A 25,935-nucleotide genomic window follows, 5' to 3' on the forward strand; every position below is an offset into this window, starting at 1 on the left:
CGTTGTAATCGCATATGATAAAAACAGCCACTAGAGGTCGATTGATACGTTTATGCTTTGTACGTGGTCTACGTTGGTAGCGTGTTTTTTCGTATTCCACATTTTTACTTCTTTTGTTTTAAAATAGCTAAAATGGTTGTACGTAAAGCCGGTGGTCCGAACATAAGTAAAAAGAAGAACATCGAGGTAACGTTTCTTTTAAGGATAATTATATTTTTATTATAAAATTAAGAAAAATATATTTCAACCACGTGCTACTTCTGTAACCTAACTCATGCTTAGGCTTAGTGTTTCTTTCTTTTTCTGGTTATATAGTAGACATTTCCTAAATAGTTTGATGATTATATTAAATTATATTGAATTCTATATTTTATATTTAAATATTTTGATTGAAAGAAGTTAATTTCGTGAGAATTTGGTCATATGAATAGCCATGTAGGCTTAGAGTATGTGATCACAGAATTACCGCGTGTTCGTGATTACGTTTTATACGTATAAATTTATATGAGAATGGTGTAAAATATTTTAATAATTATTATTATCAATAAAACATTCGGATTATTATTATTATTATTCTAAAATTCGTACATCCAAATATATTGAACGAATTTCAAGATATGAATTTTAATTGTATATGTAATTCTTAGGTAAGGTAAGTGGTAAAACCATAGGATAAAAGTACACAATTTATACATTTCCAAAACTTTTTTTGTGCTGATCCATAAACAAAAGTTTATAAGACTTACCAAGTGTACCCTATTTGAGATGCTGTTGCTTAACTGGCACTTGTACAGATTAACGGGTACGGCTATTTGAGAGGTTTACTTCCATAAAATTAACTAAATCTAGACTAATTTCACTCGAATATTTCCAAAACACGTATAATTTGTTGAAATGATCGATATAAAATATGCTATGAACAAAAAATTGTCGGAATACTTATCGAGTGTACCCGTTCGAAGACGCCATTGCTTAAGCTTGTTTTCGTCGCGGAACGGCACATTCTTCGTACGCGTCCGCTTCCAATGTGTCGGTGCTATTCGGTCACGTGACTACTCATCTCTGACGTGTTCCTGATAACTTATTCTTTTTGCGAAGAATTCACTGAACTTTAGAGACATCATTAACAGAAATATTAAAACTTCATTCCATTCTAAATATGGATTAAAATCAACATATAATAACGTATGATAATGCGATAAATAACTAATAATTCTGTTCTACTTTTCAATGGTCTAATCTCTCATGTCGTAAACAAAATTGTATAATATTTATTTACATCGACATTAGACATCTTATGTTGCATCTGATTAATATTTATCATCATTATAATATATATCATGATAGAATTGTTGTCGTTAGCGAGTGGTTTTTCCTTTGCTGCTTCATATAGTCAATAATAATAATAAGTCGTTTTTAATCATAATATACTATAGATTTTTTATTGTAATCTATCAAGTGATGTCTCTAAAGTTCAGTGAATTCTTCGCAAAAAGAATAAGTTATCAGGAACACGTCAGAGATGAGTAGTCACGTGACCGAATAGCACCGACACATTGGAAGCGGACGCGTACGAAGAATGTGCCGTTCCGCGACGAAAACAAGCTTAAGCAATGGCGTCTTCGAACGGGTACACTCGATAAGTATTCTGACAATTTTTTGTTCATAGCATATTTTATATCGATCATTTCAACAAATTATACGTGTTTTGGAAATATTCGAGTGAAATTAGTCTAGATTTAGTTAATTTTATGGAAGTAAACCTCTCAAATAGCTGTACCCGTTAATCTGTACAAGTGCCGCTTAACTTGCCATCACTCGAGGGTGAGTGCCGCGCTCGCTGTTTGTTTTAAAATGCTTGTAACTTGGGCTTCTTGGAAGTTTCGTGGTCGAAGTCTTGTCTGCCTTCCTTTCTGGGTGACCTTCATAAAGCGAACTCTGCCCTGCTCCACCAAATGGCATCACAGGGTCAAAGAGACTATGCCTTAATCATAGATTTGGGGACCTATTCTGAGCTCTTCCAATAACTCAACGAGAGCGATACACGGGACATTTGATAAGTCCTCTTAGCGAAAGGCAGTTAATGAACTTTAGACAAATCGCTATTCTGTGCTCCACGTTAAGTGGGTTTCACTATGGATAGTCAGTCGATCTGCGTCTGGGTTCCACACTATTGATAGCTATTACACTTTAACCAATCACAGTTTAGTTAACATTGTATTTTCGTTACATGACAGCAACCCGCCATTTTCTAAATGAAGCACATGGTTTTAGCATTGTTGTGTACCAGCACTAGTGAAATAGTTTTGTTTTAAAATGTTGAAGAAAGGACAACGAAGCTAGGAAACTACAAATTGCAAATTCGAGATGCTCGTTAATTTTAAGGAAGACAACCCTAAATTAATGTCAGGGAAGTTAGATGCTCCCTTTACCATAAAAGATTGCCAGAAATTGTGGCAAGAAATAGCCAACTATCTGAATTTCTATGAAGTCGACTCAAAAAGATCCAGAGAGATGGTGAAAAGTAACTGATAGTTTTGAATATAAATATATAAATACAGTGGAACCCTGGTTAAGGACCAAATCGGTTAACAAACTTTTATTTTGCAAAAATTTTGTCTTGGATAACGAACTTAACTTTTTGTGTCAAATTTGTAAGCTTGCCGACTTTTAGGGTGAATCAGTTAATCGTGTGTCGGTGATGGTCTAGAGTCCATTTGTACGTTGGTGGTGGCGGAGGAGACAAAGATAACAAGTATTTTACAGTGAAAATCGTTTATTAGAATGGGAAGATGCTTACATATTTGAGGTGGTTAGAAATGGCTTATCTACAGTATTTTCTCCTGGCACTGAGGAGTGGCGTATCACTGGTCCTATGATAGTGCAAGCTGATCACTCGTAGCCCCAGAGTGGATGAGATGGGTTCGCTTGGTCACAGAAGTGATGGTAGGTGACAGAGCTGCAACAACTGGAGCGGTCCGCAAGACACAACACAAATTTTAGCAGGCACGACTTCAGGCTTAATCCAGATGAAGACAATACAGATTAATCTCCATAGAATTTTTAGGAAAACTGCGTTTTGACCTTGAGATTCAGGGTTTTTATAGTATTTCTTCCTTGAATCTCACCTTACAATTAGTCCTGCGTCCCATTCCTCGCTTCCCGATTGTTTTCTTCTTTGTCTCCAGGTGAAAACCAAAACCAGATCAGGTCACGAGAAAGGTTTGTTCCGAAGCGTTTATTTGACACCTGTTCGTCGACTCTGATCGGAGATTGTTGATAAACCTATAAGCCTTTCACTCATAATTTAGCCTATTGTTTCTGCTACCTGTCATTTTAGAACTTTAACAATTGTACGCGATGTTTTTATACCCGTCAAATTGTTCCCCTTTTCCAAAAATTTAACCTAGATTGACTGCTTATGACCGCTTCTGTCAGAGTTTCATCTTCTCCACAGACATTCCACCTGATCCGTTACGTCATTTGTTTTCGCGTCGTGTTTGTTTTGACAACTAAAGTACAGTTTTTTTCCTTACTTCTCCCTGAACTTTGGTTCGACTTAACAATAATGTTTTCACTTTTAACAGTGGATATTAAATTATATTGGGTTGATGCGAAAGTTTGTCCCGTTTTTTTTAAAAGAATCAAAGAAAACCCATTTTACAAATAAATTTACAAAAATACTGATGGCTAGAATGGATTAATTGTATTTGCATTAATTTCTATGGGAAAAATTGCTTTGGTTAATGAACGGACTTGCAGAACGGATTATGTTTGTTAACCGGGGTTCCACTGTATCATTTTAATTTATACATATGTGAATGAAACATATTTCAGAAATAATGTTCATGCTATAGCTACTTACTTTAAATTTTAACAAGAAAGCAATTACATTATTCATATGAATATTCATAAATAGTTAAGATTATTTTTAAGCAATACAACAACATAGTTTATTAACTCTCTCTCCAATTGCCCATGAAGTAAAATCAATCTTACATCAAAAGACGCTGTGTTGTTTTCACTTTCGTTACGTTCCTAACGACAGCTCGAGACTGATCGATAACAAAAGCTTAGTTATCGCACGTGGCTATTGGAACAGAAAACGAAATGTACGGCTCAGAATAGCATTTTCACAGTTGATTAAACGCGAATCACGTGGTTTTGATAGAAACTGGTTTTTATCATATTCATTAGCTTAACGATACTACTCAGAATAGGTCCCCAGGTCGGACACCTCTTTGGATGTTCTGGACTCTTAAGCCGGGCCTGAGAGTAACAACATGCAGGCCTCTTCCACTCTCTCAAGCCTAACCCTCTTACTTAGCATACGTTTTATGGTGCAGCCTGTTCTGCACATAGAATTTCTTCAGATCAACATAATATATATAAATTATTAACGGTCAGTGGGGTCTGCTTCCCTACAAGTTGGGGGACGCTTCTCAGTGCATCCGCTGTACTTAGAGATATATTACTTTTCCGCCAAGTCCATTAGTTTCTTTAAGTTTTTTTAAGCTGCTAGTGTTCTAAGTACTTGTTCAGGTGGCTTAGACCAGTCGACTTGGCCAACCCCTCAGCAGAAATCCTTGGTAAGAAGACAGTCAAGTACATATTGCCTTGCGTCACTGTGAGGACACCCACAGGAGCAGCTACCATCTCTGTGTCCGGTCAGTATCTGTGTCGTTAACCAATTACAACACACCTGGAGTACAGCCAACTTCAGGCATAAAGGCATAGGTTGGCCTAACTACTGTACTTTGAGTCCAGTATTCTTGCCAGTTTGTCATTGATCATTGCAGCAGAGTACCTTTTATGTATGTAGTCAGGGGTTCCACCATTCTTGTTACAAATGGACCATTGGCCCTCACCTTTGCCAGTTGATCGGCACACTCGTTACCTGGGATCCCAAAGTGGCCTCGGACCTACCTCAGCAATGTGTCGTTTGTGCTGCCTCGCCCTCGGTATCCTATCTCTGATCTCCTGTACTGTACCAGCACATCTCTATAGTACCCATCGCTCAAGGCCTAAAGCGACGACTGGCTGTCTGAGTAAACCGTGACCGGCTCTGGACCCGGTTGTTATAGGATCCACTGGGATGCTCCCTCCAGGGCCATCAGTTTTGCCTGAAACATGGACACCTCCTCGTTCAGTCTGTCTGACTGCCAGAACACATGTACTCTGTCAGAAAAGATGCAGTAATCGGCATCGATTGTGCTACCATCTTTCGAGCCATCCGTGTATATTTCAACACCACTGCCTGTTGGTTCACTGACATCCCAGCTTAGTCTGATCCTATGGGTTGGATGGACTCTCAGCATGTCTGTCTGACAGGGTACATCTGATTGCAATGCTTAGCCTCTATACCTTCCACCGTTGTTTTGTAGAAGGCTGCGTCTTGGCTGACCACCAGAGACAACAGGAACAGCCTGGCCAAAACCAGGGCTTCTTCCGTAGACACAGTTCTGTATGCTTTCATGATCCACAGGGCAGTGGGTCTCTGAATCGTTAGCAGCGTCCTGCTCTGATTGATGTTAGCGGAATCCTTCCACCATACACCACAGGCATAGCAGATAATACGTTCTATGCTCATCTTGTAGGTGGCTCAAATTGCTTTTCCGCTAAGACTGTAATCTTGTCTGGCTAATCTCAATAGTGCCAATATTGTGAGGTTTGTCCTTTTTCGAACACTCCTCAGATGGAGCGTCCAGCATAGGGTCTGGTCAATGATAACACCGAGGTACTTTAACTCGTTCCCCCTTTGGATGGGGTTGTCCTGGATCTGTTATATTGGTTGGCGAGCCAACACTCCAGTCTGGGCTACCGTTAGGGCCTCTGATTTCTCAGGGCCCTGGGTGGCCCCTTCAACAAGGTACCAGAATTGGAAATTATAGTCATCGCTAATGTTTTCAGAATTGGAAATTATAGGCGTCGCTAATGCTTTTGTTTCAGTTGTGTTGGATGAGTCAGCGTGGTGCTCACACGCCAGTAATCCTGTGTCCTTTTTGATTGCATTCGAATTGGTATGATTTACAATGCCATTTTAAAAATATAGACAAAACAGATTTAGAACTTGAATAAAAATTATAAATAACTTTATCAATAATTTCAGATATTGTATTTCTAGTTTTTTTTTTATTGATCAGATCAGACATCACTTTTATGTTTCTATACCGAAATTACTTTTATGTATTTTAACTGAAGTGAGGTAAACATTAAAATGTATATTATTCATAGAAAAACTTCCTGATCTAAGTAAAATTTCTCAAAATAAATCATTAAAAATACGAAAATATGTAGGGTGTCACTCTCAAGTAGCAGTTACAAATCTGACCATTAAGCTTGTTTTCATCATGGTGCAGCACTGCAGATGTGTAAAAAATGTGTTGCATGATAAGGTGGGACACCTGTAAGTCAAGGTGCCACTATATGTATATATCATCGCAAACAATTAATCAGGGTCTTTTGCCCCTAAGGTTTCCATATCTGGTCTCGTCTTTCATGTATCTAACTTCACTCTTCATATTAAGGAAAGATGGACAGACAGACAACAGTGGAAATTTATAGGTCTACAGTTTTTTCAACTTGCAGCCCAAAAATAGAAAAATGGTAAAATTCATAAATACTTAGTTTTTTTTTTAACCCATTTGTTTCTACCTGTTTACTGGGGCATGTTGAAAAAGTACACAAGGTGAAATATCTAATTTTACATGCTTTATTTTAAAAAATTTAGTTTTGGTCAAAAACATGTGAAAAAATTCGGAGATGTATTTCTGTTGTAGATTTTAAAAAATATATATCAATAGTCTGATTTTGAAAAATTTTTAAAAAAATAATAAATGAAAGAAGTGTGTAATTATAAAAAAAATTATATTTGATGCAAAAAACAAATTGTTTTTAATGATATATTTATTTTTACTAAACTCATAAGATAAGGAATTTTGTTCTGTACATTTTGATGTAAATATTATTGACATAGTTCTTTATCTTTAGTGCAAAGTGCACTTTAAGTTGTGGTATAAAAAAATCTTTACAGGTATACCTCGCCTTACGTCAGTAATTGGTTTCAGGAGAGGCGACTTAAGTCGAATTTATTTGTCTCTGAATTTACTTGTCACTAGGCTAAACCACAAATAATCATTCCCAGTTCTGTATTTTATTTATAAATGCATTTTTAATAATATATGGTTAATAAGAATCTATTTTAAGCTTACAAACAAATAAATTTTAGTTTTTACTATAGTACAGAAAAAAAAGTAATCTAAATTTACGAATTCATGTATGTACTGTACATACTTGTAAGATACATGTATACAATTTGGCGATGTTTACAGTACATTGCGGACTCTATTTGTGAATGTGGTTTGCTCTAAGACATTATAAAATAAGATGATTTTGTAAGGTTAAATAACAAATACAGTTATTAAACTTATTTTACTATGCATATGTAGCTAGAACTTTGTGCTGATAATCTAAAGTTATTTTGCAATAGTAAAACATAAACTAATTTATGTTGAATTTACCAATATCAAGTGGCACTGACAACAACACCAAACAGTAGGTATTGGAAATACTGTGGAAAATGCCAATATTGATCTCTTAAAGACTGCTAAATAAGACAACAACAGAGTCACAGATGTTTTCATATTTTGTTCTCTATGATTTATGATGATTATATTAACATTTATTATGTAAATGTATGTATTTTAATATGATTTTATGTGCTTTTAACACTTCTAGTGATATTACGACTTTAATATTTGTGGCAGACAGACGTAAAGTCGAATAAAATGACTTAAACCTGACTTTTATTTTTTTATTTTTTTGACAAATGACGTAACTTGAGATATGTCTGTATTTTGCAAAGTTAAAGTGCACAAAACTTTTCTGTTTGGACTCGTTATATTCCAGTTGATGGTGACTTAAGCACGGGTTGGCTTTTATCTATATTGACTGATTTTATTTCAGTGAGTGAGATTTTTTGTTACCTATCAGTCCATAAATTTTGTCACAAAACTCCTTTCCATTATAAGTTTATAGGAGAACTTGTAAATTATTGGATGTTAATCCTCTTATATAAATGTCTTATAAGTTGGTTAGTAGTTTTTATGTTGATTGACTTTCCTTAAACGAATAAGCGTCAGCTCAGAACCATGAGGTAGGACTTTACTTGTGAAAGGCATACAGTGGAACCTCGCATAACTAGCATAATTCATTCCAGAATCTTACTCATTAAGCAAAACAATTTTTTCCATATAAATTAATGTAAAATATGATAATGCATTCCATGCCAAAAAAACATACATTAAACAAATATTTAATGTATAACTTTTATTCAAAGAAAATTATATGATACACATTGTTAAGGAACATGAATCATCATTATTTCTTATAGTGTGTCATGAACCAACCTGGAATACAATTTGATTTGCAGAAAACAAAAAAAAAATTGAAATTTAATTTGGAATTAGTCATTAAATTTATTACAAGATAGCAGCATAACTGCCTACCTCTAGTCAAATTATTTAATTTCTAATATTTAATTATAGCCTTTACATAGCCCAAAAATTTGGCATATCATTTGGCATGTTTATTATATAATGGGCTATGGGTTGTTGATGTTTATATGTAATATGTCTGAACATAAGTTTGGAAAAATGTGTGATCACAAGCAACACTAAGATGCTAGTGGAACGAGGGCTAAACCCAGACTGATGTAACATGGGGATTACCCTCTTCTCATTGCTCGTTAAGCGAGTCATTTTTTTACAATTTGTTTTGCTTATTATGTGAATTACTTGTTATGACAGGTGCTTGTTAAGCGAGGTTCCACTGTATCTTTTTTTCTTGCTGTGCCAAGATCATAACGTAAAAGTACACTATAAAATCATTATTTTCTTTGTTTTTTAACTTTAATTATTTAAAATAAAATAGATATATGTAATTACTATGTATAGAAAATTAATTGGAATTTTTTTTGTGCTTTCAAATCTGAAATTTAATTATTTTTTAAAACTGTTATTTTGAAGTAATGGAGACTCACATAAAAATATAATTTTAAAGTCGTTTAATTCTTCTGTTTTCACAGACCAAATTAGAAGTAAGTCAAATAATTTGAAGAAATAAAAAATCTTCTAAAACATTAAAGAATAGATTATTAAAAATTATCACAAAGTTAAAATATGATCAAAATGGGACTTTTATAGAGGCTAAGGCACTTTCCATTACTTCAAATTGAAGAAACTCCTGGGAAATGTCATCTTTACATATGACTTTATGTAAAACTATTATGTTTTTAAACTTAACAGTTGTAAACTGTGACATGTTCCTGATAAAAAAAAATGAAAAACAGATTAAATCTAGTGGGATTTTTAGTGAGCTATCAATAATCTAAAAAATAAATGAATAAGTAAAATAAATTACTAAACAATTATGAAAATACAGTTATCACAAACTAAATATAATTGGCCTATAAAATAAAATAAAATAAATATGATAAATAAAAGTTAACAAACATACTAAAATGATATACAATATAAAATAAATGCAGTAAACTTGAACATACGACCTCAAGAAACAAGAAAAACACTCCATGCAGGATGAGAAATGCAAACAAAATGGTGACAATTTTCGAAAAACTCTGTCTTAAACGCAATGATGCCATCTAGTAGGAAATACATTCATTAGACCTTCTGGAATCTTCTACCAGTCAGCACATTCTTCTAAGAAATGCCACAAAAGAATTTCAAGAGTTACCAGGAGTCGATCTATTGGCAAGTTGGGCATTTTAGCAGAAATTGAAAAGCTGATACATTGGCAGATTGGGTGTAAGTAAATAGGGATAGGGGAACACGCAACCAAAAATAAACAAATTTTATTTTAATTCTATTTTCCAGTTTTACACGAATTCCTTTTCCTACCAGTTCTTGAAGGTCATCGTTGGTAAGACTCTCACCAGAAACCTGCGGTAACTCCTCAATATCCTGCTCATCTACGTCTAGACCTGCTGTATCGATTAGGTCAACAATTTAGTCAACATAACAATACAGCAATAGGCTCTTCTCGTTGAGAATTTTTGGATACCTTCAGCCATAACTTCTTCCGCACTTCGTTCAAGCATTTATCGGTTAATCCTTGTCAAGCGATGCTGATATTGCCTATGGCATTCATGATGATATATTTTTTCTAAAATTGCATCAAACAAACATAGATTTAAAGAAAGTACACCTTTCTGCCACTTTTTTCTGATTGATTCGTGTTCATAAATAATCATATTATATACGAATCAGTGAAATGCTGTGATAATTTAAATCGGCATAAATTTTGAGCGTTTCTTAGGCTTCGAGCATACCATGTTATATCAAATCAGCATTAAGCTGAGTCTTACTGTATTTGTACTTGTTATCTTATGCACAAATATTGTGATTTAAGATGTTTTTTTTATAAATATATTTTTTTAAAAGCAGTGTTAAAGGTAGTTAATGAAAAAAAAAAATAGATACTTTGCAAAAATGTTAATTAAATATTTTAAAATATAAAAAGTATCTTTGAATATTTAAAGAAATACTTAAAAATTAAGTTTAAAAACATCATCATAAGATTATTTGTTAGCATTTGTTCCTCTGTACATGATATTGACATCATGAAGTATGCACAATGGAACATCATGTTTTTTCCACCATGGTATCACCTTACTCATGACTACTGTTTTTTCTATTATCTCAAAATATGACTGGTTTCAGGGTTTGCAAGGTTGGACCACAAGTAGCAGATTGAGATATTTGTAGGGCTCTTTGCTATTAGTTTTGAGTGACTTACTAGTTTTTAGGCTACATCTCAAGGAATTATGCTTTACTTTTTATAAAACCTGTCTTGCAGCCTTTGAGATTCTAACCAGACACATGTTGTTTGCCTGCAGTTTATTTATATATTATTAACAAAAGTAGTGTTTTGTATACATAAGCTTATTCTGTTTGCTTCATAAATTACATCTGTTAGGCGGAGACTCCACTACCATAAAAACGGCGTGAAACCCCTGCCCTGAGCAGGTCATAAAACCAGCATAAAAGCGAGTTGAATAGTGTTCAAGTCACTTTTACACTGGTTTTACGACCTGCTTGGGCATAAAATACCAGGGTCATGTGATTAAAAGCTTTTATGGCGAGGGATTTTACGCCGTTTTTACAGTAGTGGAGTCTCAGCCTTACATGCTATTTGGCATATTGTGCAGAACTATGTAAATCTAAGTTTATTTCATCCTTTGAAATTCAGACTAAAAAGGAATTCCTGTATATATTATTTCCTAAAATGTAACTTTTTAAGTTAAATAACACACACCTCAGAAAAACCTTTAACCGATGTGAAATAAGATTTAATAGTACAAACATTTTCAGACCCCTCCTGGGTCCTTCTTCAGGTAAAAATCATTTGAAAAGTTAATAAATACGAAAAATATTCTTTTTGAACGATTTTTTTTTAAATCAAAAAGGTAGAATGGAATCACGTGACCTATAGCTCTGAACGTCCTCATTTTTAATTAAGGGAGAGAGGGTAACATTACGGTTGCTGCTCACTGGCATTGGGCCATCTTGACTGGCAATTTCAAATCGAGGCAAGTGATCTGCAAAAATATTAAAGTGTTGGCAAAACAGTTTAAAATATAATCAAAATTATATTTTAATTGAAAAAATATTATGTAAAATTATTTTTAATATTTAGTATATTTACTTATGATAAAATGACTTTCTAATGACTGTGGATCATAAGAAATAAGTTTTATGATTTACAGATGAGGCTGTAATATATTAAATTTTCAAATGCAATTTGCATAATTTTAAGTAAAATACTTGTTTGCTCTAAGTAGTTTACTGCCATTTTGACTTAAAAATTGATTTTTCAAGATGAATTGGTCTAGACATTTGTGGCTTAATTAAGTGAATGAATTCAAAAATTGGTTAACTTGTGATGATGATGATAAGAGTATAAAGAAAATATAAACATTGGAGCCCTCTGTTACTTGTATGTTCTTGTCACACAACTGTGTGACCTAGGATTTTAGCAAGATGAACAGTGTAATATTAAGTGGAATATTATTATTATTATAAATATTATCTGGAATATTAAGTGTGGGGAGTTGTAATGGAACGTTTGTGTAAGAAACAAAGACTCCCAAATAAACTAAGATTCTCCTATTCCCACAATGTTTTACCAGCAAATCTTATAACCAAAGAGAATCAAAGTTATATTCCATCACTTTTTGGCTAGCTCTGTTTGAACATCTATTGTGTAATATCTTCACAATGCTCTGCTAGACAAACACAGCAATCTGGTAGTGGCACCTATATAATAGATTTGCCATTCTTCAGTATCAACAATATTCAGTATTTTTATAACAACTTTATTTTTCTGTGATAACCAAATGATAAATTACATCACATCTTGTTGAAATTCCAAGTTGTCAGCCCATTTCATATCCAGTGTTTTGTTGTTAATAAATATATTATAATAATGTTGCTAATAAATATAAAAACTTACTTTTAATACAGTAGAGTGTCGTTTATCCGAATCAATTGGGGACTGGGGTTGTTCGGATAACCAATTACGTATGAAAAAATAATTAACCTATCCCATGTTGAAATTTTTCTCCATTGCGTGTCGCTTCGCATTGAATTTTCGTGGATGTTAAGCCTAATGTAAACTTTTTAAAATAATAATCGTGGCTATTGTATCATTAAAAAAATTTTTTTTATTTTTTTACAAACAAAATAAATTTTATGGAGAATTTATAAAAATGAATTATTTTTCAGGAAGCCAAAAAAATGGCAGAGAAGAAGAAACTAATGATGAAAGAAGAGGAAAGTGAAGATGAAGATATGAGTGAAGAAGAAAGTGATGACGATGGTAACTATTTTTCAAATATTACATGATAATCTATTCTTCAGTTTTGATAGATTAAAGTGTATTACACCGACATTTTCTGCAAAATGTTATCGTTCTTGATTGACACTTGGTAACAGTATTAATTTCACATTTTAAAGAATATAACCCTTTTTCTAATGTGCCACTGCAAAATGTCACTAATTCAAACATTCTTAATTCTTCAATTAGTAGAAAATGTGATACCAAATTCTTGGAATAGATAAAACTGAAAGGATTACTTGTTTGACCACTGGATGATTAGATATTATGACCTGCATTGATTACAGGCCTATTTATCACTCAACTTTCTTTTTGGTGACCGTCTCCTTCTTTCTTCAGTAGCTTCCATCCTACTTTGCCAATTTACCTAATTAATCATCACTATGATTGTAAAATTACCATATACTGTAGTTAGAAACGAACCCCCAAGAAAGATGTTTATGAAGGGGGAAATGTCTCTCAGTTTACGAAAAAGTAAAAATCATTTGCAAGTTATAACATGGTACAATACTTAAAAACGTCTTAGTCTGTAGAAAGGTTTCTTTGTCATCTTCGACAGTATCGACATTGTCAAAAAATAAAGCAATCGAGAATTAAAAAATAGATTTCACTAATTATCAGTAATATAGCTACAAATTTTACCACTTGCGAGGTGCGCCCTATGCGTTTGCACCCTAGGTAGCCACCCATTCTCCCTAGTTATGTCACTGCTCTTTACAGATGTAATAAGTAATGGTTATAATGAATAAATCTTGCTGGTCCCCTAATGATTGTTTTAACTGAGTTCAACTGTATTAATTCTGGAGTAATGTATTACAGAAAGACATTGTAAGTTTCTGTTAGTTTTTATACTTATAAGGATCCTAAACTCTGCATTAATATGAATTTAATATAGTGTTATTTTTATTATTATGGACTATGCCTATTAATTGTTATATAAAATATGGAATTATTATATAAATAGATCTATAAAAATAAAAACTGATAACCCAAGTAATCTTAATTAAAAAATTTTTTTTTTTTTAATAGATGATATGAGTGACATTGAAGTAGGAAGTGACGAAAGTAATATTTTGTATTCTTTAATTTTACTGGATGTTTTAATTTTATTTTATTAAAGTAAATAAATGAAATTTATTAATAGGTGATGAAAGTGAAGAGGAAGAAGAAGAAAGTGATGAAGACGATGATGACAGTTTAGATGAAGAAGAGGATACGAAAAAGCCAAATAAAAGCAGAGATTTAGGACAGTCATTTGCAGATAAGAGCATGAATAGCAAAACTCCAGTTAAAGCTTCAAACAAAACTCCTGCTAAAACTCCTAACAAATTAACTGTTCAACAGAATTCACAGAAAAAACAGATTGAAAATAAAACAGCCAAGACACCTAAACAACAAAATGTTTTTCAATCCAAAATGGAATTTTCTCCCTCGCCTAAAAAAAATGACGATAATTTAAAAACGCCTGCTTCGCTGAAACAATCAAAGGCTGCTGGTTCAGCAAAGAGAAAAGTTATAGAAATTGAAGAGGACGATGATGATGATGACGACGACGATGATGATGAGGAAGAGGATGATGATGATGATGAGGAGGAGGAGGAAGAAGAGGAGGATGAGGAAGAGGAAGATGATGATGAGGATGAAAAAGAAGCACCAAAACTTGTAAAAGCTGTAGAACCACCAGCAAAAAAGGCAAAAAGTGATGGTGAGTATTAAAATTAAATTTATAGGACTATAGCATATAATGAAAAGATTAGTTGTAAACACAATGTTTTAAGAATCACACATTTATTCAAGATTAAATTTTTTTTTTTACGCTATCTCATCTCTTTAACTCTTTAAATTAATTCATTAAGTTTGAATTGATTTGAAGACTGTTCCTTATTTGAATTTTATAAGTGATTATCTGAAAATGAGATAAAACACTTTAATATGTAATTTGATAATGTTCAAATTTTTCTATCTAGCAAATTGCTTCGCCAGTCCAATGCATTGAAAATTTTTGCTTTCCACATTAGTGTGGACAAATTTCATTAAGGGAATAAAAAAAAAAACACTTTCTGGTTTCTCATTATTTTTATTATTTGCTGTCAGTGTGAACTAACCTATGGAATGACTTCATTCTTTTATGCGACTGTAGAGGAAGAGGGCAACTAGTGTTACATACTGGTACACTAAGTCCACGAAAAACAAGAAACAAATAAAACTTGATCGGTTTTTTAAAAATGCATGATTTAATTTTGCACTGTTTTTCTTTCCTATTATATATTTGTCAAATGATTACACGTATAGCAAAATTAAAACTTCTTTAAGAAGTAATTATGCACAGAAATTCAGTTGTACAGTTGATGACTACATTCACCCTGAAAACAATTTAAAAGTAGCTTTGCTTGTACATTTATATGATACTTTTTCTCATTGTTTTTTATAAATGTGTAAATGAGATTTGACTGTAATTCTGTGTGAAAAATGAAAATGAAAAAAAATTTTAGTAATTATAAAAAATTATTTAAAGTATCTATTGTGAAACACAATATATGGTACAGGATGCCAATAAAATAAGTTCTCCTGTTAAGTAGTTTTGTTCAAAGGCAAAACTATGTAATTGTTAATGATATATAATAATAAACACCAAAAACTTCTTATGAGAAGTTTTGATGTGTATTATTGAAGCTGTGGAAAGCGAGTTTCTGGAGAAAATTATTATTTTCAGAAATTGTCACCAAGGTAAAAATTGTACTTTAAGCAATAAGAATCTGCAGATTACAGTATTATGACACATTGTTATCATATTTTCATTGAGATTCTAACCTCTATAAAAATGCAAACATAGAGTTATAATAAATATGATAACCCAACGTAATCTGGCAATCATTTGGCATTAATCTAAAACTTGGGTTAATGGATGTTTACATTTAAAAGAAAACACTTATAATGATGATTACTTTGTTCTATCAGAATAATGATTCCACTGCTGTTACATCAAAGCATCGAAGAAACATTTGTTGAACATTAAACTTGAAGGGGGTTGAAGAGCAACTGATAGAGGATGTGGCAACAACATTGGTTGAGGAGAGTGCATGGAACTAGTAGTGTTTGACACATCACAAGATGTTAGTGAAACTATCTTCAACAATTCACAAAATTGTGTAAAATATACACTTTCAAAACTCTTACAAAAACATAATGTTTCATGTTCAACAACTTTGGCCTTCTGATTCAAATGTCAGGAGGATATTTGCATTGCAGTTCTTAGCTTGGACTGAGGTAGGGATGATTGACCAAGGAACATTATTTAGATGGATGATTCATTTCCATCTGTACTGTCAACATCTGCAATTGCAGAATATAGGCTAGGAAAAATTCTTATGAAACTGATGAAAAGCTACAGCTTTTCCCAAAGATGACAAGTATAGTTTCATATGTATTTTCATCCTTAAAACTTTTTCAAGAATTTGGATATAGAGGCGTAGTTATATTTGCTAGATTTGACTTAGACCAGTGTTTTTCAATCTGTAGGTCGCGACCCCCAGGGGGTGCAAGGCCTTACATGGGGGGTCGCGAGTAAAAGACAAGTGTTTTTAGGTCCTACACTACAATAAAAAAAACTACAATTTCAGTGAGAAGGCTGTGCCTGGTTATTTTACACTGTAAAATAAACCTGAAAAACCAATTGTACTGTAAATTTTACAGTACAATTGGTTTTTTGATCAATATTTAGCTCTCAATAGAAAGAAAATTAAATACAGTTTTTAAAAATACTGATATAGTTTTAATATGGCCCTGGGGGGTCGCCAGAATTTTTTAACTTGTAAAGGGGTCGCGTATTCAAGAAGGTTGAAAAACACTGACTTAGACAGTCTTGTAAAAAAAAAGCTGCATATGATTACAGGTTAATGAAATGTTGAAATATGTAGTTTATTGATTCTAATAATAATTTAAATGAATAATTTTAAACAGTAACGACATCATTTCTTATGTAAATATAATTGCTAATATTTTGTAATGAATTATACCATAAATATTACTAATTAAACTAACAATATTGAACTTTAAATACTGTCAAGACCATATAAATTTATCAATGAAATATTACAAAAATTAAATTTTAGATAATTTGCATATTACTTTTGAACATTGAAGAATTTATACATATAAATAAGAAATTTTAATTTAAAAATTTTTTACGTTTATTTCAGTACCTTCAATAGATTTAAAAGCATCTGAAGAACAGAGGAGAAGTAAGTAATATTAAAATAGTATTTCTAAAAATTTTTTTCGTGGGATTAATGTTTGCACAATAAGCTATTATTTACTGACATTAAGACCTACATAATTTATTATAATTATTACAAAACTGTGCCATTATTCTGTGTTTATCATTCATACTGGCTGATCCCACTGCATGTCAGTTTTGTCTAATGCATGAAAATATGATTGACCATTAACCAATTAAAAAAACAATATAGTTGCAATACTGGAATTCCACATATATATAATTAAATTTAAAAAGTAATCATTACATGCATAATATTTTGTTATAATATTAGTTACTTTTCAAACTCAAACATTTTCCATGTTATAATAACTTCAGACTTGCTATAAATAAATGTAAAAAAAAGGATTATTATTTTGGCATATTATCATCATCCTATTACAGCAAAACAGCAAGTTTCCTGCCTGAAAATATTAAAATACAATCAGAGATTAGAAATAATAATAGAGATGTGGAAAGAGTGTTAAGGAAAATAATAAAATAATACAAACATCAATATTTTAAGTAATATAAGATTCTTCTACGTTCTTAGCTGCTGCTCTATTGTATTTGTTATTTTTCTTCTGTTTTCGTTCAACCTTCTTGTTGTGCCAGTATAACTCGATACTCTATTTGTTTTGGTTCCTGAAAATGTGTATTGGTTTGAAAATGGTTATACTCTATTATCCATAGGTAAATTATTCCTGAATATGATTCAAATATAGGAAATTCGAATAACAGGATAGCATACTTTTTCTACTATTTCTTACAGGAAAAATTCTAATTCATTAGACTCTCCAAATAACATCAACCAGCTTTCTCAAATGACATTAAATGCTTATGTAAATATATTTGCTAAATTAAGATAACCCAAACAGCTTTTGTGTGGTATCACAAGCTGTTCCAAGTTATATTAGTTTTGTTCTTTGTTTAATAAACACTACTTTAATTACAAAAGGCAACATTTTAATAAAGACACATGAATGACATAATTAGTATGAAACTATAGGAAAAATGCTTATGCTAAGTTATTTCTAGCTTAATCAGTTTTTAATCAAACAGTGAAGAATGTTTAAAATTTAAATGTCAAGCAGCATTCTATATGAAAATTTCAACTGGCATAGGTAAAGGAAGGAGAAAAAAATCAAAAATTAATCCATGTACAGTACAAAGTTATAAAAATTGGATATACAGTAAATCTTAGTCTGTTTTTATAAAACTATCTTTAACTAAGCTGGTTGATATAAAATACATTATTCGTGGCTATGTCATTAAACTTAAAAACAAAAGTTAAAAGTTTTCTGTAAAAATATTTTTGTACAAATACATGAAATTGGTTGCCTTATTATTCATGGCACAACACACTAAAGCTAATTTAAATATAATTTACTTTTTTATAGAAGATCGAGATATTCGTTCTCTGTTTATTCGAGGTTTTCCAGACGATACCACCGAAGAAGAGATAAAAACTTTATCGTCTGATATTATTTCTGTACGTCTCCCAGCAAATAAAAAAAGAAAACGTCCTGGTATGCAAGGAGGGTAAGTTGAAATCTTGTGTGCACAGCAGTTGAAAGAGTACTAATTTAAAAGACTTTTTTTTCCGTTAAATTTTGAAACAAATTTAAAAATTAATTTTTTCTAAATTTTTTATTTTACTTTTTTAACTCTTGTACTTAAAGGATTATCTTTTCAAGTTGAATAATAATTATTTTTTGGACACCGGTGTAATTTCATTTTATGAATATAATTAAAAATGTATACAAGTAATCTAAATTAGGTAATCTTTGGTTAATGGGACACCAGTCATTTTTACTACTATTTTTAGCTAAATCGGTATTTTATTCATAATTCATACATATTTAAAATTATAATGAACAATTTACAAAGGAATAAACTTACCACAATTATTTTTGTTATGAGTATGATATCCAGTTTTAGGGTCTAAAAAGTTTATAGTTGTGGTTTACTTGCAAATGTTCATATTTGGCTTATTCTAACTTGTCTTTTTGGTACACTTTCCAACAGTCTGAAAATATCATACTGCCTTCTTTCATGTTGTTTCATATTGCATTAATCAATGTTTTAGAAGAACTGTCTCACACGGTGACTAAAAACATTCTTTCGATTCATGGCAAATTCCACCAAATATCCAGTGCTGCAGAACAACATGACTGACTACGTGTATATCAACTTTCATACACCTCAATGACTGTTTGCACCATCTAATTTTACAATGGTTTGAGATATTAAAATATTGGTACAAACATAATGCATATAATCATTCCGATCAACAATCGTGCTAGGATTATTTCTTAACTCACCATATAAAATTCCAGTTTCTAGGAAAAAATAAAATTGCAATTTCTTTGTAAGTTGACAATTTCCATATTCTAAAATCCATTTTAAATAAAAGAATAACAAACTGACTAAAAGGAATAATTGCAGCAAACTGAAAAAACATTACTGTATCTAACTTCGAGACACATTGCTCCTACAAAGAAACTTGATTTAAATAACCACATGACGTTGAATGATGCAATTATGAGATGTAGTACTATGCAAAGTAGGTTGAAAATATTTTTTAAAAATGTAATTTTTAACTTTTAATATTATTCTAACTTCAAATTTATAACTAAATAACATAAATAACAAGTTATATGCATAATATACAACTAGAAGTTGAAATTTAACTTTAGCATATTTTTGCATTAGTATAATTGCAAATCATTTTTGATAACAAACATGTATTAACAATTATAGTTTAGTTTCCTAATCGACTTTTATAACTTTTATACAAACTTAAAGAAAAGGATAAATTTGCATTCTAATTAACTTCACATACGATTTAATCTAAAGTAAAGCAAATATTAAGATGTAAACACGAATTGGATTTCATTGATTGACTGGTGTCTCATTAACTGAAGAGTATTCTAAATTAATATATTCTTTCTAATCACAAGTTTAATACAAGATGGCCACTCAACTGTGTAGATTTAGTCCAAATTACATAACATTTTTAAACTTAATTAGACAAAATTTAGTCCAGTAATAAATCTGGCTTGATTCTTTGATAGGTGTAAGTAATAAGAAGTTAGATTTGATTCTTATTCATGAAATGAGATACATATTCCTCTTTAGAACTGTGTTAAAAAAAATTGCAAATTTCTGAAAAACTTGCATAAAAATCATTTTATATATAAAGCTTTACTAATTTCATCCTTTTTATTATTATTATTATTAATGAGAAATACATAAAAAGTAAAACGATTTTTTTATCTCAATTTATTATTACAGATATGCTTTTATAGAATTTAAGAGTGAGAAAATAGCCGAAGATAATTTTTCGGTTCTTGAAAAAAAGAAAATCAGAGGGAAAGAATTGTTTGTTGATTTTGTGGGTGCCAAAAGCAAAAACAAAGCATTTGTAGACAGAACAAAGGAGAGAGATCAGCGAAATATAAACAAACAGAAATTATTTGTTAGCAATATTCCTAACGAAGCCAACATGGAAGATTTGGGGAAAGCATTTCCAGCAGCAGTGAATGTATATCTTAATTCAGGTGCAAACAGGTAAGTTAATGCTTTTGATGTTTCGTATTTTAATTTGTAATGGAACAAAATGTTTTGTTTTTGCATAATGAAAACTTACATTTTATTGTGAAATTCAAAGCAGAAACTATGATTTGTGTGTCTTTTCAATTAATTTTTCTCTTATTTCATCCATATTGGTCAATCCTATTGTGGATCAGGACATCCATAATGGGTATAATTCTGGTTAGCTGTTTAACCTAAATTCTCTTGTCTTGTAGAATTTAATCATTGAATCAACCATTTTGGTAAAAAGTTTTATATAAGGACAAGTTAAAGTTACATAACTTCTTTATTTGTGCTATTGTACTGAATGTAATTATCAGAAAATAATCCAAACAAAACATTTTCCAAGAGTGAACATTTAGCTATTAATAATAAGTTTTGGAATAATTGAATTTAAAATAAAACATTTTCAATTGAACTTTGATATAATCCTGATTTGAGCTTTAGAAAACAAATTTTTGTTTTCATTTAAAATTATTACTTTGAACTGTAGTTTCAAACTGATTATTAAGATTACTGTAAAATGTTTGAGTACACAAAATAAATTTACAAATGTTATTTATATATTGCCACAAAGTTGAATGATTTGAAAACAGAAAAATTAAGTACAGTGGTGCTTTGTATAACGTACTTAATCTGTTCCAGGTGCATGTCCGTTAAGTGAAAAGTTTGTTATGCAAAATGCATTTTTCCATAGAAATACATGTTAAAACATATAATTTGTTCTGCAGCATAAAATAACCATACTGTATCATTAAAAAAAAATGAAAATGGAGCAGTTGCCAATTATGCCAGGTAGTCAGATGTTGTGAGGACATGGAGGAACACTTTCTTCACACATTTGTACAGATACAGACTTTACACATTGCCGCAGGTCTCTTTATTATTTTTTAATTGGAGTCAGATTCAGGAGAGGCTACCGGGGCTTGCAGGGTCAACTCCTCTTGTTCTATCCTTTGTTTTTTGGCAGCTGGCTTCTTGAAAAACATGTCCAAGATGGTCTGTTTCTCTCTCTTCTTCAACACATGTCGAAAATGACGGGCAAGGGTGTCATTGTAGAGATCATTGATCCTGTTGGCCTCAGCTCTGTTTGGATAATGAGTGTTGGTAAACTCCTGAACCTCTCCCTATTTGACAAGGAAGTTTTTGTCAACTTTCACTCCTTCTGATGATGTCTTGCTTTGTTTCAATTGAAATCACCTTTCTTTGTTTCAATTGAAATCACCTTTCTGTTGTGCAAACCATGGCTTTAGAAGCCATGATTTGCACAACACTTGAATAAATGTAAATACCCTGCACTGAGGTGATATACATAATAAACAAGGGAGCAAGCCTAATCTCAACGGGAGCTCTTTACTTTAAATATACTGATAATATATTTTAATAATACTGTACTAATATATTATAAAAATAGCAGATTGTCATTGGCAACGGCAAAAGAGTGGAAACATCATTCGCACTTGTTCACAGAAAGTCTGTTGCTCGAGTCACGTAACGGCCAAACAATCTTTAGCAGGTGATTTTTATTTTATCATGTATAGTATATCAAGCACCTACAAGTATATGTAATTAGATCTTTAGCACTTTTTAGCAAAACAAAAGAAACAAATGTGTATTTTTCTCCACATATTTTATTTCTTTGAAATTTTTTTAAGTATGAAAATTAAATTTCTAGGAAAACTTGTAGAACTAATGTTGTTTGGCATTAAAAATTGTAAATGAAAATGTTTTGAGCCTAGAATCCATATTTTAAAGTTACAAAGCACTGTGAATTGTATGATCCTGTATTGTGGTTGCATCAGTTAACGTTCAGAATGCGTTATAGCTTTTCTTAACCCTTTACATGCGATCTATCTACAGAAAAAAATTGAATGGAATCCGTCGTGCGGCGCATTTTTTGAATTTTTGGATAATTTTTTTAAATCGAGATATTTCGCTTCAAAATCGCGCTATATTTAATCTGTTTTTTGTGTTTGATTAAAAACATATTGCAGTTTACGATTGTTTAATTTTTAGTTTAATACAAATTTAAAATAATATTAAAATTTCGACGTTCACGAACAATAGAAAAAAAAATTAATTTACAGAGATTCGCTGAACTTTGTACATCTGTTCGTTAGACACATCTGTCTTCTTTTAAACAAAACAAACCGCAGCTCTCTAGCTAAAGCGGGGGAGAAGTTATTGCCATTATTTACACTACGTCTCTAATTACCCTGCGGGGAGAGGGGAGTGGGGAGTGGCTCGGGTATTTGTAGGTCAAAGATTATCAACATACTTTTATAAGAGTGAATATTTGACACTTTTTACATATTTTTTCAACGTTTTATATAATAATAACCTATAATAAATGATTAGTTAATTTTTTCCTGCGATTACGCAATATCCGGAAGTAATGAGTTTCCCGGAAAATTTTTCAGCTGGAAGATTTTGATAAAATATCTTCTTGTCTAAATAGAGTCAAATAACATGAAAACTAGAAAAATTACGCTTTAAAATAATGAATATAGCTATTTTTTAACGTTTGTTTACATAATAACTTTAATCACGTGGATTGATTCTTCGCGGGAAAATCCAGACTACATGTTCTGAAAAAAGCTCTCATTCGTTAAAGTTAAATCAGTTATAATATAAATGACCAATTAGAGCGTAATAAGCGTAGAAACAAAAATTTTAAAGCCAATTAACAGGAAGAACGTCTTCCATAGACTTACTATAGAGAGGTGGAGCTTCCCGGGAATATCTCTTGCTAGATAGTTTTAAAAACATATTAATACTATTAAATATTGTCGAATTAGCTAATTTAATGTCTTAAAACGTTAAATTAGTTAATTAGAGCTAAAAAAACGATTTAAAAAGCGAATTTATTGTGATTGTTTACATTTTACTTCGAAGGTTGGAGGCGGGACTTTTCGCGGCAATTTTTCCTTTCACAAGTCTCTGATTAGTTACAGTAATGTCAACAAAGACAGAAGATACCCAATAAAACTTTAGAAGGAGTTTCCCTTTGATTGTTTTCAACAACTGTCTAGTTAACTTCGAAGATTTACTGTAAATAGTAGGGGAGTGTTTTTCCCGAAATATTTATGGCCCAGGGGTGGTGACAAAACGCTTATTGGCTTAAACAAAGTCAATCGACCTACAAAAGAGCGAATCATAGCTAAAATCGCAAGAAAACTCGAATATAACGCGAATTGTTCAATTTTTTAATTAAAACCGCGGAAACGCGGTATCAGCATCTCATTTTTTATAGGTGGTCACGTGATCCCGCGGTTTCCGCAGGTGTAGAGTTAATCACCACAATGTGAAGTGGTCAAATATGAAAGCCACAACACAAATTTCACTTTGTAACCGTTTTTACAACTGCCAAGATGCGAATTTCTCTTCATGGCCGTTTTGAAACGACCACAATGCGCTGTGGTAATTTTTTTTTGCTCAATGAGTGATTTCGGTCTTTGAGCCTAATGTATATACACACACCAAATTAAGTGGGAAAAAACAGAATCAAAACAAGCATAATGTAAGAAGAGATGTTTTTGCAGAAAGAATAAGCTTGAGTGTACAACAAGTGGGATTTATGCATTTGTGCCCCTTTTCTCAGTGCGGACTTACTTTTTTCCGCTTCAGAGCGCAAGTGTGTGCGAGTTCTATCTACAGCACTTTTCTCTCGTTGGTGAGTTGGTTTCTCTTCTATTTTTAAGTTTCTAAGGTGAGTGGTGAGGAAAACCTTCGTCCTAACAAAACATAAGCCCCAAACAAAATAGAATAAAAGCAAAAATAAAAATAACGCTCTGACTTGGTTCCTTACACCATGATTGTAAGGATGGCTTTAACAAAGCTTATAATATCTATTCTCTTTAAGTTAACCATACGTTAAGTTTGTGTTCATTTGGATTTCTTGTGAGTTTTAGTGTAAAGGCTTTTAAACTAATAATAATCCCTTTTTGTTTTTCTTCCTTTTTACCAGAACTGCTCAGATTTCATTTGATAGTGAAGAAGCTGCAGCTGAAGCTTTTAAAAAGAATTCCTCCTTGAAAATAAAAGGAACTCCAGTTGTTGTTTTATATGCGCTAATCAACAGTAAGCATCACAATAAGGGAAAAGGCGGAAGAGGTCAAGGTTCTCCAAGAAGACCGTTTCACCGAGGACAAGGTAAGAGAGGAATTATGATTAGTTAAATAATTTTAAACAAAAGTTAATGCTTTGATCATTTATATAACTTGACATTTATGTTTACGTTTTAGGATTTAGGAAGTCTTTTAACAAGCAGAGGAAGCCATCAAAACACAGTTTTGACGATGAAGACGACGATGAATAACTCTTTCATCTTTCATTAATGTCATTACTGCATTTTGTCTATTCTGTATGTGTAGTTGTTTATATGTGACAACACATCCATAAACTCTGAAATTATTGTAACATTTAAATAAAAATCTTTTTATCAAACATTAGTAATTTTTTTAAAATATAAATTACACAACTTAATACAATATACGGGGTTCCTATCTACTTGGAAAGTAATTTTATTAAAACATATAGCTTTACCGTTGTTGATTAATAGCAGAATAAATACTTTTATTAAATAAAACATTTTTTTAAATTTTAATAATTCTGTGATTATAAAAAATAAGTAACTGTTAATTAGAAAAAATAACTAATTAAAAAGTTAGAGAAGGAATAGTGTGAGAATCCAGACTTCAACATAAATAATTTAACATCTTAACATCAACTTTGTCAACTATCTGTCAGCTTTCACACCTGGTAGTATATCTTTTAAGTTATAAGCATTGCTAAAGATGCTTTCACACAACCTTCTGATCTGTTCTGATTTCATCATTTTAATGTAATACCAAACAGGCAGTCAAGGTAGTTGTCATCAGTCCCTCAACAGTGACAGTCGTCACCAGTTACTCAACTGGACCACTCATTTTCCATGCCTCAAATTTCGGATGTTATTTTATTATACATTTGGATATATTGTTATATCAGTGGATAACTCATTCTATTATATCTGATGATACATTGTTTTATTTATCTCTACAGTTACATTATCCTTCTTGCCTACAGCTACATTATCTATTGTTGACACCCGAAATAAGAACTATCATCTAGAACTTCCTTTCAATCTAATCGGCAAGCATCCGATCTCCATCCTCTACAAGGTATTT

The 25,935-nt window shown here is 31.7% G+C and overlaps 1 protein-coding gene across 1 annotated transcript; it reads left to right on the forward strand.

Moving 5' to 3' along the window:
• Positions 1-41: 41 nt before the first annotated feature.
• Positions 42-25,213, forward strand: LOC111624415 (nucleolin-like). Its single transcript, XM_023367244.1, has 9 exons — positions 42-186; positions 12,804-12,897; positions 13,945-13,980; positions 14,060-14,620; positions 17,115-17,156; positions 18,571-18,712; positions 20,468-20,743; positions 24,735-24,919; positions 25,012-25,213. Exons 1-9 carry the CDS (start codon positions 133-135, stop codon positions 25,083-25,085), a joined length of 1,464 nt encoding a protein of 487 aa, XP_023223012.1. The 5' UTR covers positions 42-132; the 3' UTR covers positions 25,086-25,213.
• Positions 25,214-25,935: the final 722 nt, after the last annotated feature.

This window comes from Centruroides sculpturatus, unplaced genomic scaffold (genome assembly GCF_000671375.1).
Source record: "Centruroides sculpturatus isolate CEXI.00-Female unplaced genomic scaffold, Cexi_2.0 scaffold397, whole genome shotgun sequence".
In the NCBI taxonomy this organism is placed as follows: domain Eukaryota; kingdom Metazoa; phylum Arthropoda; class Arachnida; order Scorpiones; family Buthidae; genus Centruroides; species Centruroides sculpturatus.

Coding starts and splice junctions, on each gene's coding strand:
- LOC111624415 (XM_023367244.1), top strand. CDS start 133: ATGGTTGTACGTAAAGCCGGTGGTCCGAACATAAGTAAAAAGAAGAAC. Junction 12,898..13,944: donor AGAAGAAAGTGATGACGATG/GTAACTATTTTT, acceptor TTTTTTTAATAG/ATGATATGAGTGACATTGAA. Junction 17,157..18,570: donor ATCTGAAGAACAGAGGAGAA/GTAAGTAATATT, acceptor ACTTTTTTATAG/AAGATCGAGATATTCGTTCT.